At 50.8% G+C, this 11,305-nt stretch overlaps 1 protein-coding gene across 1 annotated transcript; it reads left to right on the plus strand.

Moving 5' to 3' along the window:
- Nucleotides 1-365: 365 nt before the first annotated feature.
- On the plus strand, nt 366-5,462 carry CHPF2 (chondroitin polymerizing factor 2). The gene is made up of 4 exons (XM_027669655.1): nt 366-731; nt 2,555-3,119; nt 3,531-3,713; nt 3,978-5,462. The coding sequence occupies exons 1-4, from the start codon at nt 460-462 to the stop codon at nt 5,238-5,240; spliced, it is 2,283 nt and encodes a 760-aa protein (XP_027525456.1). The 5' UTR covers nt 366-459; the 3' UTR covers nt 5,241-5,462.
- Nucleotides 5,463-11,305: the final 5,843 nt, after the last annotated feature.

Genomic DNA, 11,305 nt, shown 5'->3' on the forward strand with positions numbered 1-11,305 from the left:
CACCGGCCCCCCCGGCGCGCCGGCCAATAGCAGCGCCGAGTGTCACCGGCCCCCCCGGCGCGCCGGCCAATAGCAGCGCCGAGTGTCACCCGGCCCCCCCGGCGCGCCGGCCAATCGCAGAGCCGAGCGTCACCGGCGCCGGGCGGCGCGCGTCCCTCGGCGGCCGCCGCGCCCCCCGGCGTGCCCCGAGCCGGCCCGGGCCCGCCCCTGCGGTACCATAGAGGCGGGGGGGCGGAGCGGCCGCCCGCTACCATCGAGAGCGGAGCGGAAGCGGAAGGGCGAGGGGCGATGCGGCGGGTGAGGTGGCAGCGGCGCAGCGCGTACGGGACGGACCCGCCGCCGTCTCCCGTGCCCTCGGCCCGGAACCCCGGGCCGCCCCCGGCGCTGCCGCCGGCCTGCGGGTGAGAGAGCCCCGCCCGCCATGTCCTCCGGGAGCTCGGTCCGGCCGTAGCCGCCGCCATGCGCTTGGGCGCGGTGCTGGGCGCGCTGCGGCCCGCGCTGCCGCTCCTGCTCGGGCTGTCCCTCGGCTGCAGCCTGAGCCTCCTGCGTGCCTCCTGGAGCCACGGTGCGGCCGAGGAGCGATGCCTGGCACCGGGCCGACCCGCGCCGCCCGCCCACGGGGCTCCGCCCGAGGCAGCGGAGGGGGGGCCGGGCCCGGGCCACGAGGACTTCAGGCCCCGCATTGTGCCGTACTACAGAGACCCCAACAAGCCTTACAAAAAAGTGCTCAGGTAAGTTCTGTGCTTTTTGGCCCGGCTTTCCTTCAGGGAAAATAGTCACGTGTGGATGGCATTTGGGGTTCTAAATCTCGGCGTGAGTGAACAGGTTCAAGGTGGAATTTGCTGTTTGAATTACCTTGTGTAGGAACAACGTGATGCAACAAGGCGATGGCCAAGATTGTCACCTTAAAGGAGTGGAAGACACTTGTTTAGGAAATTAACCTGAGGGGGAAAAAAAGGCAACAAAAGTGCCCAAGAAGATTGAGAATATTTCTTTTCAATATGGGAGGGATTCTAGCCCTCTGCCCCTTCAGGTGAGACCCCACCTGCAGAGCTGCCTCCAGCCCTGGTGCCCAGCACAGGAAGGACATGGAGCTGTTGGTGCAAGTCCAGAGGAGGCACCAAGATGGTCAGAGGGATGGAGCACCTCTGTTATAAGGAAAGACTGAGAGAATTGGGATTATCAGATGGAGAAGAGAGGGTGGGGTGACCTCACTGTGGCCTTCCAGGACCTAAAGGAAACCTGCAGGAAAAATGGAGAGTGACTATTTACAAGGGCGTGGAGGGACAGGACAAAGGGCAATGGCTTCAAACTGATAGAGGGCAGGGTTAGATGGGATATGGGGAAGGAATTCTTCCCTGTGAGGGTGGGGAGACCCTGGCACAGGTTGCCCAGAGGAGCTGTGGCTGCCCCATCCCTGGAAATGTTCCAGGCCAGATTGGACAGGGCTTGGAGCAACTTGGGCTAGTGGAAGGTGTCTCTGTCCGTGGCAGGGGGTGGGACTGGATTAGCTTTGAGGTCCCTTCCAACCCGAAATGGTCTGGAATTCTATGATTCTTTTGTTACCTGTGTCTAATAGAACATGTTAAATTACTCTTCAAAACTTTTCTAAGCAGTCTATTCATTAAGGAAGTTTTGAGCAATTAACAATAATCTACTGAGGTAATGTAATACACTATAATAATGTATTGTACGAAACTGTCCTGCCTCACCATCCAGGGCCACTCTGGGGGTCACACTGGCACCACGCAGACTGTCACTGCTGGGACTGGGGTCCCTTCGCAGTGGTGGCTCTGGTGACCCACAGGTACCCCCTCGGCTCCTTCCACAAACCACAGTCACACTGTCAGACAAGTTCCCTCGACCCCAGGCTTCCTGTAGCAGAGTTTCTTTGATTCCTTTAGGTATTTTATTTGTGGTGCAGCAACATCAGAACAGCTCAGGCTGGTGCCTCTGCAGAGGGACCCTGAGCAAAGGGACCCCATGGCTGTTGTACCCTCACAATCTCTCTACATGCTCTTCACGTGCGTTCTCACGTGCCTTTTGGTCCAATGGTGATCTTTGGTCTGGGGTCTTCTCATTGTTCACCGGGTCCTGCAGGGCTTTGGACCCTTTGTTAGGCCAAGGCCAGCAACTGTTGCTGGCTCATGGCCTGGGGCTCCAGTGATTTCCTGCCACTCAGGGCCCCACGTGCAGCTGGTGCACCCTGGCACACCCCAGCCCCCAGCACTAGGGACTCCTTAACAGTCCTTCCTGTGGTTTAATTGAGCAAACCTCCTAAGCTGCTAGTGGTTAGCTCTGTGGTATTTTAATTTTAATTACACTGGCATGGTTTTCTAGCTCACATAAATGATGTGAGATTGTAGCTGCCTTGAAGGAAGCGTTTTCACGAAATGGGATTTTCACTAATGAGTTTTCTCTTAAAGCTTTGCGTCTAGGCTTGACTGTTTCACCATGGGTTGACTCCAGCAAATAAGGATTTATCCCAAGTTACCATAATTCTTGATCTTTCTTCTCCAGCTCTTTGTCATATAGGTATGTCCTTCCTTTACAGAACTCGCTATATCCAGACAGAATTGGGATTCCATGAGAGACTGTTTGTGGCTGTGCTGACCTCCAAGGCCACCATGAACACGTTGGCAGTGGCAGTGAACAAGACGGTGGCCCACCACTTCCCACGCCTGCTGTACTTCACGGGGCTGCGCAGTGCCAAGGTGCCCCATGGAATGGTGCTGGTGGCCCATGGAGACGAGCGGCCCATTTGGCTCATGTACGAGACCATGAACTATATCCATCAGCATTTTGGTTCTGACTATGACTGGTTCTACATCATGCAAGATGACACCTATGCCCAGGCTGAGCAGGTCAAGGCTCTGGTGACGCACCTGAGCATTAACCAGGATGTGTACCTGGGGCGAGCGGAGGAGTTCATCGGGGGGGATGAGCAGGCGCGCTACTGTCATGGGGGCTTTGGCTACCTGCTCTCCCGTAGCCTGCTGCTGAAGCTCCACCCACACCTGGACAGCTGTCGCAATGAGATACTCAGTGTGCGGCCAGATGAGTGGCTGGGCCGTTGCATCATTGATTTCCTTGGCATCACTTGCGTTTCCCAGCTCCAGGTACTACCTCCCAGCTCAAGGTTTTGTGTTAGCTGAGCCTGACAGAGCCCATGCTCTTACTTGGTCCCTGCTCTGTAGCAAAGTGGCTTTTCTGTGAGCTGCAGAGGAGGAAGGGGCTGTGTGCTATAGCAGCGTTGGGGAGGGGCCCAGAATCACAGCTGTGATGTTGAGATAGCACACACGTGACTTAATTTTTGGCCTACTATCAGGGTCTGATCTGCAGGATTTTGGAGGTAGGATAAAGGGCATGTTGGTACCAAGAAGAAAATGGAGGTTAGGGTGGGAGGGATGACTCATACCTTTTTATCTCAGTCCGTATGGAAAGAGGGGCAGGTGCATGTCTGGGGTGAGGGAAAGCTGCTCTGTGAACTCGGATTCCATTCCAGTCTTTCTGGCTTTTGTCTGCTTCAGGGCCAGCATTATCACACCTATGAACTGGCCAAGAATACTGAGCCAGAGAAGGAGGAAGAAGAGGAGTTCCAAGCAGCTCTTGCAGTCCATCCTGTTTCCGACATGACCCTGATGTACCAGCTGCACAAGCAGTTCAGCAGGATCCAGCTGGACAGAGCCTACCGGGAGATACAGGACCTCCAGGTATGTGGTGAGAAATACCTCCAAAAAGTCCTTGACCAAACAGATTTCCTTCTATTTTAGTGCAGTAGAGGAAGATTGTTGCTTCCATTTGTGGATGACTGTCAGCCAGACACAGGCTGCAGCCCTGTGTCTCACAAACAGCACTTTTGACACCTGAAACTGCTGGTGTGACATTTGTAGGTGGTGAGGTGGGCCTGGAGGGGAGCTGGCCTGGACTCCTTTGAGAACGTGGTGGGTCTCAGTTTGTGCTCTCTGTTTGCACAGATGCAGATCAGGAACTTGACAGCACTGACCCCTGCAGGCGAGGCAGGCGTGACCTGGCCTGTGGGAATAAACGCCCCGTTCCTTCCAAAGTCCCGCTTTGAAGTGATCAACTGGGACTACTTCACTGAGCAGCACCTCTTCTCCTGTCCTGACGGCTCCCCAAAGTGTGAGCTCTCTGGAGCCAGCAAAGCAGATGTTGGTGAGATCATTGAGTCGGCGCTGGAGCAGCTGAACCGTCGGTACCAGCCCCTGCTCCGCTTCAGCAAGCGGCAGCTGCTCAACGGCTACCGGCGCTTTGACCCCACGCGGGGCATGGAGTACACACTGGACCTGCTGCTGGAGGCTGTCACCCAGAAGGGCCACAGTCACGTTCTGGCCAAGCGAGTGAGCTTGGTGCGACCCTTAAGTAAGGTGGAAATTATTCCCATGCCATATGTGACGGAGGCCACGCGGGTGCAGCTGGTGCTTCCCTTGACAGTGCAGGACCTGGATTATGTGGCAAACTTCCTGGATATGTTTGCTATGAACACACTGGACACGCATGATAATGCCTTGCTGACTTTGCTTTTTGTCTACCATCCCTACGATGCCCAGAGAGTCGGTCAGGTGGATGTTTTTGCTGGAGTCAAAGCCATGGTAGGAGAGCTGGAGAAACGCTATTCAGAAGTTAAAATCCCATGGATTAGTGTTAAAACAGAGGTGCCATCACAAGTGAAGCTCATGGATATAGTCTCAAAGAAGCACCCTGTGGATACACTGTTCTTCTTGGCCAGTGTCTGGACAGAAATCAACATGGAGTTCCTGAACCGCTGCCGCATGAACACCATCAGCAACTGGCAGGTCTTTTTTCCTGTGCATTTCCAGGAGTTCAACCCCGCGCTGGTGTACCGTGGTGAGCAGACAGCTTCCTCCAGCACTGACTTCCTGAGGGATGGGCATTTTGACAGATATTCCTTTGCTGAGGCCTGCTTTTATAATTCTGACTATATGACAGCACGTACCAAGCTCGCAGCTGATATCCTGGACCGAGATGAGGTGCTGGAGAGCATGGAGGTATTTGATGTCTTCCTCCACTATTCTGGTCTGCACCTGTTCAGGGCTGTGGAGCCGGGGCTGGTGCAGAAGTACACCCTGAGGAGCTGCAACCCCCGGCTCAGTGAGGAGCTGTACCACCGCTGTGTGCTCAGCAACTTGGAAGGACTTGCGTCCCGCTCGCATTTGGCCATGGCCCTCTTTGAGCAGGAACAGGCCAACAGCACTTGAGAGATGGAAACATCAAGAGCTTCTTAGCACCTTAACACTTGGCACTTTCCATCCCCTTCCCAGCCTTGCCATGGGTGAAGGGCATGTGAGGTCAAGGGAAGAGGAAGACTTTCTGGACCCCACTCTGAGGCACATGGGCTATGGAGAGAGGCTGTTTCTGTGGAGGGGGTTTGGTTTGTTTGTTTTGGGTTTTTTTAATAAATTTAATTTTCTTTCCAGGCAGACTAATGTGGTCACTTGTAAACTTTGCAGCCTCTGGGATGAGGGAAGTGAGACAAGCTGTAGAGCTGACCTTACTTAAAGCTGTGCAATTCTGCTGAACGGTGCATCGAGAGAGCGAGCATGAGCTACATGTTGGGGCAAAGTTACCCTGACTTGGTACTCTCAGGGCTGTTGTTGCACCCTCCTATGTGTTTGTGTGTTTATGCATTCACTTTTTCAAGAGGCATAAACACAACTTGTCCAATTCAGCGGGCAAAGCTGTTCAACCACTTTCACTTTGCTGTGTTTGACTCTTCCAGAGCTTCAGAGCTGTTCTAGTTTAAATGTCTTGGGGATGGAGACTCCACAATCCCTCCTGGCAGTATGCCCCTGTGTGTAGTAACTTTTACAGCTGAAAAGTTCTTTCTCATGTTTAAATGAAATTTCTTGCATTTCAGTTTGTGCCTGTTGCCTCTTGCAAGGTCACCAGAGACCACGAGCAGAAGCTGTTTGTGTCTTCCTTACATTCTCCCATCACTGAGACACACATGGATGAGACTGTGCTGAGCCTGTTGTCCAGGTGAAACAATCCCAGTTCTTGCAGTCTCACTGTTAGGACTGACACTCCCATTACTTGACATCTCCACATTCCTTTGCTGGACTCGATCCAGTATGTCCATATCTGTCTTGTACTGGGGAGCCCAGACTGGACACAGGACTCCAGGTGTGTCTCACCCGTGCTGAGGAGATAGCTCATTGCCCTTTACCTGCTGGCCACAGCCCTCCTGCTGCAGCCCAGGATACTGTCGCCACCTTTGCTTGGAGGGAACACTGCTGGCTTACATTTAACCTGGTATCCATCAGGACCCCACTAATCTTTTTACTTTTTCAGCTTTCCAGCATCATCTTTCCAGTGAATATCCCAGAAATCAAAGCCTCAGTGTGAACTTGTGAGTTTGTGTGATGAGCCAGCAAGCGTGACTGACTCCCTTAATGGCTGCAGGGGTGCTGCTGAAGGAGAGAGGTTGTATTTGCTGTACTTATCTCATGAGGAGCACGAGGTGGAGCTCTGGTGTTGGCATCAAAAGAGATGCTGAAAAATTAGAAAAACTTCAAAAGAAGTATTAAGAGTCAGGAACATTGGATCAAATTGATAGAAGTCTTGGATTTGTTTGTTTAACAAGTAAGGCATGTCTTGATTACATTTACATGGGAAGAAACCAGATCTCTGCAGTGTCTTAGGGGGATGTGTGCTTGTTACTAAGCAAACATTCTCAGAACGAGGACAAGGGCAGCTACCTGGGAAACCCTCTGTTGATAAAAGGCTTGTTTTGCACAGGGAGGTTATGATCCCAGTAGGAAAGGCGGTCGTACTGGGTAGGGTGCCATTTAAAATGTGTCAGAGCTAACATGATAAAGAGAACAGTGTACATCATCTCACATCCTTTAAAGTCAGGGAACCCCAAGTGGTGCAGTGTCAAATAGGCCTCTGATTCACACCCAGCATGCCATGCAGACCCCACCTGCAGAGCAGGTTCTCCCTTTTTGGCCATTATAGCTATTATAGGATTGCCAGAAAACAGCTCTGTCTGTTATTCTTGCTGTCAGACAGAAAGGATGTTTGCCTGGGAATTCCTTGCCTCGGTTTTAGACAGAGGCCAGGACACAGGAGTGGAGGAATGGCTGGTCTGGTCCGAGAGTTGCCCGCAGGCCTTTCTGTACGATGAGCTGGCTGAGGCTGTCCTGTGGGCAAGGAATTTGTGCAGCAAACCCAGGCCTGCCTGTGAGCAGCACAGGCCTGTGCACGCTCGGGTTTGCAGCGGCTGCCGGGCGGGACCAGGTGCCACGGCAGAGACGGACAGAGCGAGAGCCCCGATGCTGCTCACCTTGGGATGGGGTGCTCGGTGTCTTGAATGCAAAAGAGATTCTGCGGCATGAAAAACAACCTCCTGGTGCCAGAGAGGATGCAGAGCTTGAGAGAATCTGGAAGCTGATTCTATTATTTTTTAAAATCCAGCTCTTTGGGAAAGGAAAGGCAGGAAATACTGTCAGCTAACTGCCCAGTCTATAAGCTGGAGATTCTGGTTTTTACTGGTGAACACTCTGCATTCCAAGGTGAGATTAGGTGATATGAAATGACCAACTTGGGTCTTGTTTGGTGTAATGCTGGATCAATTCATTCAACATTTAATTTGATTATTTTCTTTCCTCTTTACAGCATTTGCCTTATGGCATTTTTAGTTTACTATCCCCAGGCTGTTCCAGCCCTCGTGGAACTGGGAAGGTGAACAAGTCTGCCCAGGGGGGCAGTTCTCCAGCCAGTGTTGTTTCACACTTAATGGATTATTTGGAAGCAAATGTAAGATCTCTACTGATAAAATGTGCAGGTGATGTAAAAAACTGCAAAAAAGTCGTGAAGAGAAGATAACAGTGGAGAAGAGTAGCAGAGTAAGGCTCTTCACATCAATTTTTGTCTTAAAACAGTCAAATGCAAACTTATATACTTGTGGAAGATGAAGGTGTATCACTCCTCCAGAGAGGACTGCATGTTAAAAGAAAAAGGTACGTCTGGGAAGCAATTGACTGTATTAAAGTGCCAGCAGCTTAATTTGTCTAGGACCCACTATTTTAGACACTAAAATCCAGAGCTGTCCCAGCCCTGTAAAGCTGACAGTATAGGATTAAGACATAACAGATCTTAACAGGTAGACAGTCTTTGGGAAACAGATGCTGTTAATGTGAGACAGTAAAAAGGGCAGAGCTCACAGCCTTTTTTTTTTTTTTTTTTAAGGCTTGAAGGGAAGAGAGATAAAAAAAAGAATGAAAAGAATGTATGAGAGGTTCACAACACTTACCTGAAGATTGGAAAAATATTTTATGTGAGATGAACTCCTGCTGTGATAAGACAAGGGGTAATGGCTTTAAGCTGAGCTTAATGGTGTTAAACTAAATGAGGGTAGATTCGGAGTAGATATAGGAAAGACCATTTTAAAAATGAGGGTGGTGAGGCCCTGGCACAAGTTGCCCAGAGAAGCTGAGGCTGCCCCATCCCTGGAAGTCTCCAAGGCCAGGTTGGACAGAGCTTGGAGTGACCTGATTGAGTGGAGATGTCCCTGCCTATGGTGAGGAGGGACCAGATGGCCTTTAAAAGCCCCTTCCAACCCAAACCTTTCTATGATTCTATGAACTCTAATTACTTAGACACTGATTAGAGTGTATGAATACATGTACTGAGTGAAAACACTGGATACTAAAGAGGCTTTTAATTGTCCAGGAGTAAGGCACAACAACCACTGAACTAACAGCTTTAAACTGTAACAAATAATTCCAAGGGGAAACAGGCACATGCTTTCAGTGCTGAAAGTGAGTACCTAGTGAAATTACAGTGGTAACTTTTCCAGTGTTCTACAATTTACTTGGTTTGTGTAACAGAGATCATTGGAGGCCTGTGTGAAATTACTTGTCAAATGTAAGTGGGCAGAATTAATGGTCCTTCATGGCCTTAAGTTTCATGACTGTCAATATATAGTGGATGAAAGATACGAAAGAGAAATCCATCAAAGGCTGTTAACCACAAATCTAACAGCTCTGGCACAGAAGGTCTCTGAACCAGAAATCCCTTGGAGCTATGAGAGCCTTCAGGAAATGAGCACTGTGATGATATTTTCTAGACATTCAGTGTTGGCCACTTTCAGTGACAGAGTATACGAGTCAGGTGTGCTTATGATTTGACTCTATACCACTATTTTTGCGTTATTTTGGACTAGATCTTTTTCAAGGATGCGCTTTAGTTCAGCCAGAAATGATGAACAATGTGAGGATCATGATACAGAGTTTGTGGACTACAGTGGGGTCATCTTTGACCTTGTACCCCTGAGGAAATGCATACCCTTATTTGGTGTCTGTGTTACCCCAACACCGGGAGTGTGTTCTTTAGTACTTCACTTTTTTCTACATCACTCCATACCCTTGGATAGTCTTCTTCCTTGTCATCAGTTGTAGTGAATTTCTTCCACTGGATGTCCTAGACTGGCTGATGTATCCTGTTGCCACAGTCTGCGTTGATCCCAGAGAAAGACATACAGTATATGGTACAAACACAGAAAGCTTCTGTCCCTGCTGCATTTTTAACTTCAAGAAACAGGTGAAAACAAAGTCTCCATCTTCTCAACTGTGACAGAACTGCCACTCTATCCCTAACTAACAGGTGTACTTAAAAAACCCACCCAGCCCAGATATTGTGAACTTAGATATTGTATCTGATCATGGTGTACATCAGTCTTCTCCAAGACTGGAATACAAATGATGTGGCTCTGCCATGTGAGCGGGACGTGCAGCCCATCTCCCCTGGGAGAGGGGGCTGTTCCCCCCTCCTCCCTGGGACACACCTGGCAGCATTCAGGTGTGTCAGGGCAGGTCCTGGGATGGCTGCACTGAATCACAGCTCTCAAGTGCTGAATCTTATCCCTCCAAAGTGGAGCAGAGCCAATTTCCAACACTCTGGAGAGTACAAGCCTGGCACTTAGAGATGGTTTAGGCTGTTCCACAAAAGTTTTGGAGTTGCTGTTGGTCAGATCAGATGAGCAGATACAGAGGACACGATACTCTCATGAACAGGTGCACATTTTCCCAGCTACTACAGCAAGGTATTCTTGCTTAGCAGACTCCTCCATTCTTAACTCCAGCATGAAGAGGTCTTTTCCGAGGAGCTTGCTCTCTTCTGTTTGGCCTTGACCATGGCTTTGTCACACATTCATCATGAAACATTCTGTACAGCACTGCAGAGCATGTCCAGGTACAAGTGCCAGTTGAGTCTCCTGCCAGGAGTCCTGGCCTGAACCACTCTACCAGGTGCTTTTGTGCCCTGCTGTCCCAGGGCTCACCCCTCCCGAGTCCTGTACCTTGGCCAAGACAGTCACCCTCTCATATTCCCATTTCAGGCTCTTTCCTGGATGTTCTGAGCACTTAAGGTACCTTATCTTCTCAGCATGCACGCTGAAACATTGCTGCTGACAGGTAACAGAAACTCATTTTCCATTTGCAACCGTGTTTTGCTGGTGCAAGTAACTGCAGAAAAAACTTGAAAATGTGACAGGTGAAAAATACAGTGGAAAAGATTAATGCGTGTATTCGTGCCAGAGAGACCTAAATCCACCTTATAATCTTTACAATGTTTTACTTCATCTTTTAGGCTTAAACCCTTTTTGAACATGAGGCAGGCTTGCTTGGCTCCCTGATGGAGCTCAGTCCTTTCACTGCTTTCACTGCTTCCTTGCAGCTCCTTGGAGCATCATCCCAAAGTATTCACTGTCAGTGCTCATCCTGTCCAAACTGCCCTCCTCATCCTCATGGACCACAGGACTCCTGCAGGTCACACTGAGGCTACCTTCACCTTACTCTGCCAAAGTGCACATCATAGAGATGGTCTGTGTTTGTGAAGCAGTTTTCCTTTCCCATTGTAATTGGCATTGCACCACAGACCCATGGTCTGCCAGGCCCAGCACCCTTATCTTCACCCTTTGGGAATCACCAGCTTCTTACGACAAGGAAAATCATGTGGATAGTGGATCGTAGCTCTGGGCTGGTTCTGCATTTGAAGGATCAGACGTGCCTTTGAGCTACCCTCATCCCATTACGGCCGTGCCGGAATTCTCACCGTGTCCTGGTGAGCCCCGGCCTCGCCACGGCCGGTGTGAGCCCCGCTCGGTATCAGCCGGCAGGGCTGGTACCGGGCAGGGCCGGGCACAGGCAGGGCAGGCAGGGCTGGCACCGGTACCGGGCTCGGGCAGGGCTGGCCCCGGTACCGGGCCGGGCACAGGCAGGGCTGGCCCCGGTACCGGGCTCGGGCAGGACTGGCCCCGGTA

Source organism: Corapipo altera, unplaced genomic scaffold, assembly GCF_003945725.1.
Source record: "Corapipo altera isolate COAL_440 unplaced genomic scaffold, ASM394572v1 310, whole genome shotgun sequence".
Taxonomy (NCBI): Eukaryota; Metazoa; Chordata; class Aves; order Passeriformes; family Pipridae; genus Corapipo; species Corapipo altera.

Excerpts from the sequence above, each read along its gene's own strand:
- CHPF2 (XM_027669655.1), top strand. The coding sequence starts at position 460 with ATGCGCTTGGGCGCGGTGCTGGGCGCGCTGCGGCCCGCGCTGCCGCTC. Across the intron at positions 732-2,554 it reads CCTTACAAAAAAGTGCTCAG|AACTCGCTATATCCAGACAG; the intron begins GTAAGTTCTGTG and ends CTTCCTTTACAG. Across the intron at positions 3,714-3,977 it reads GGGAGATACAGGACCTCCAG|ATGCAGATCAGGAACTTGAC; the intron begins GTATGTGGTGAG and ends CTGTTTGCACAG.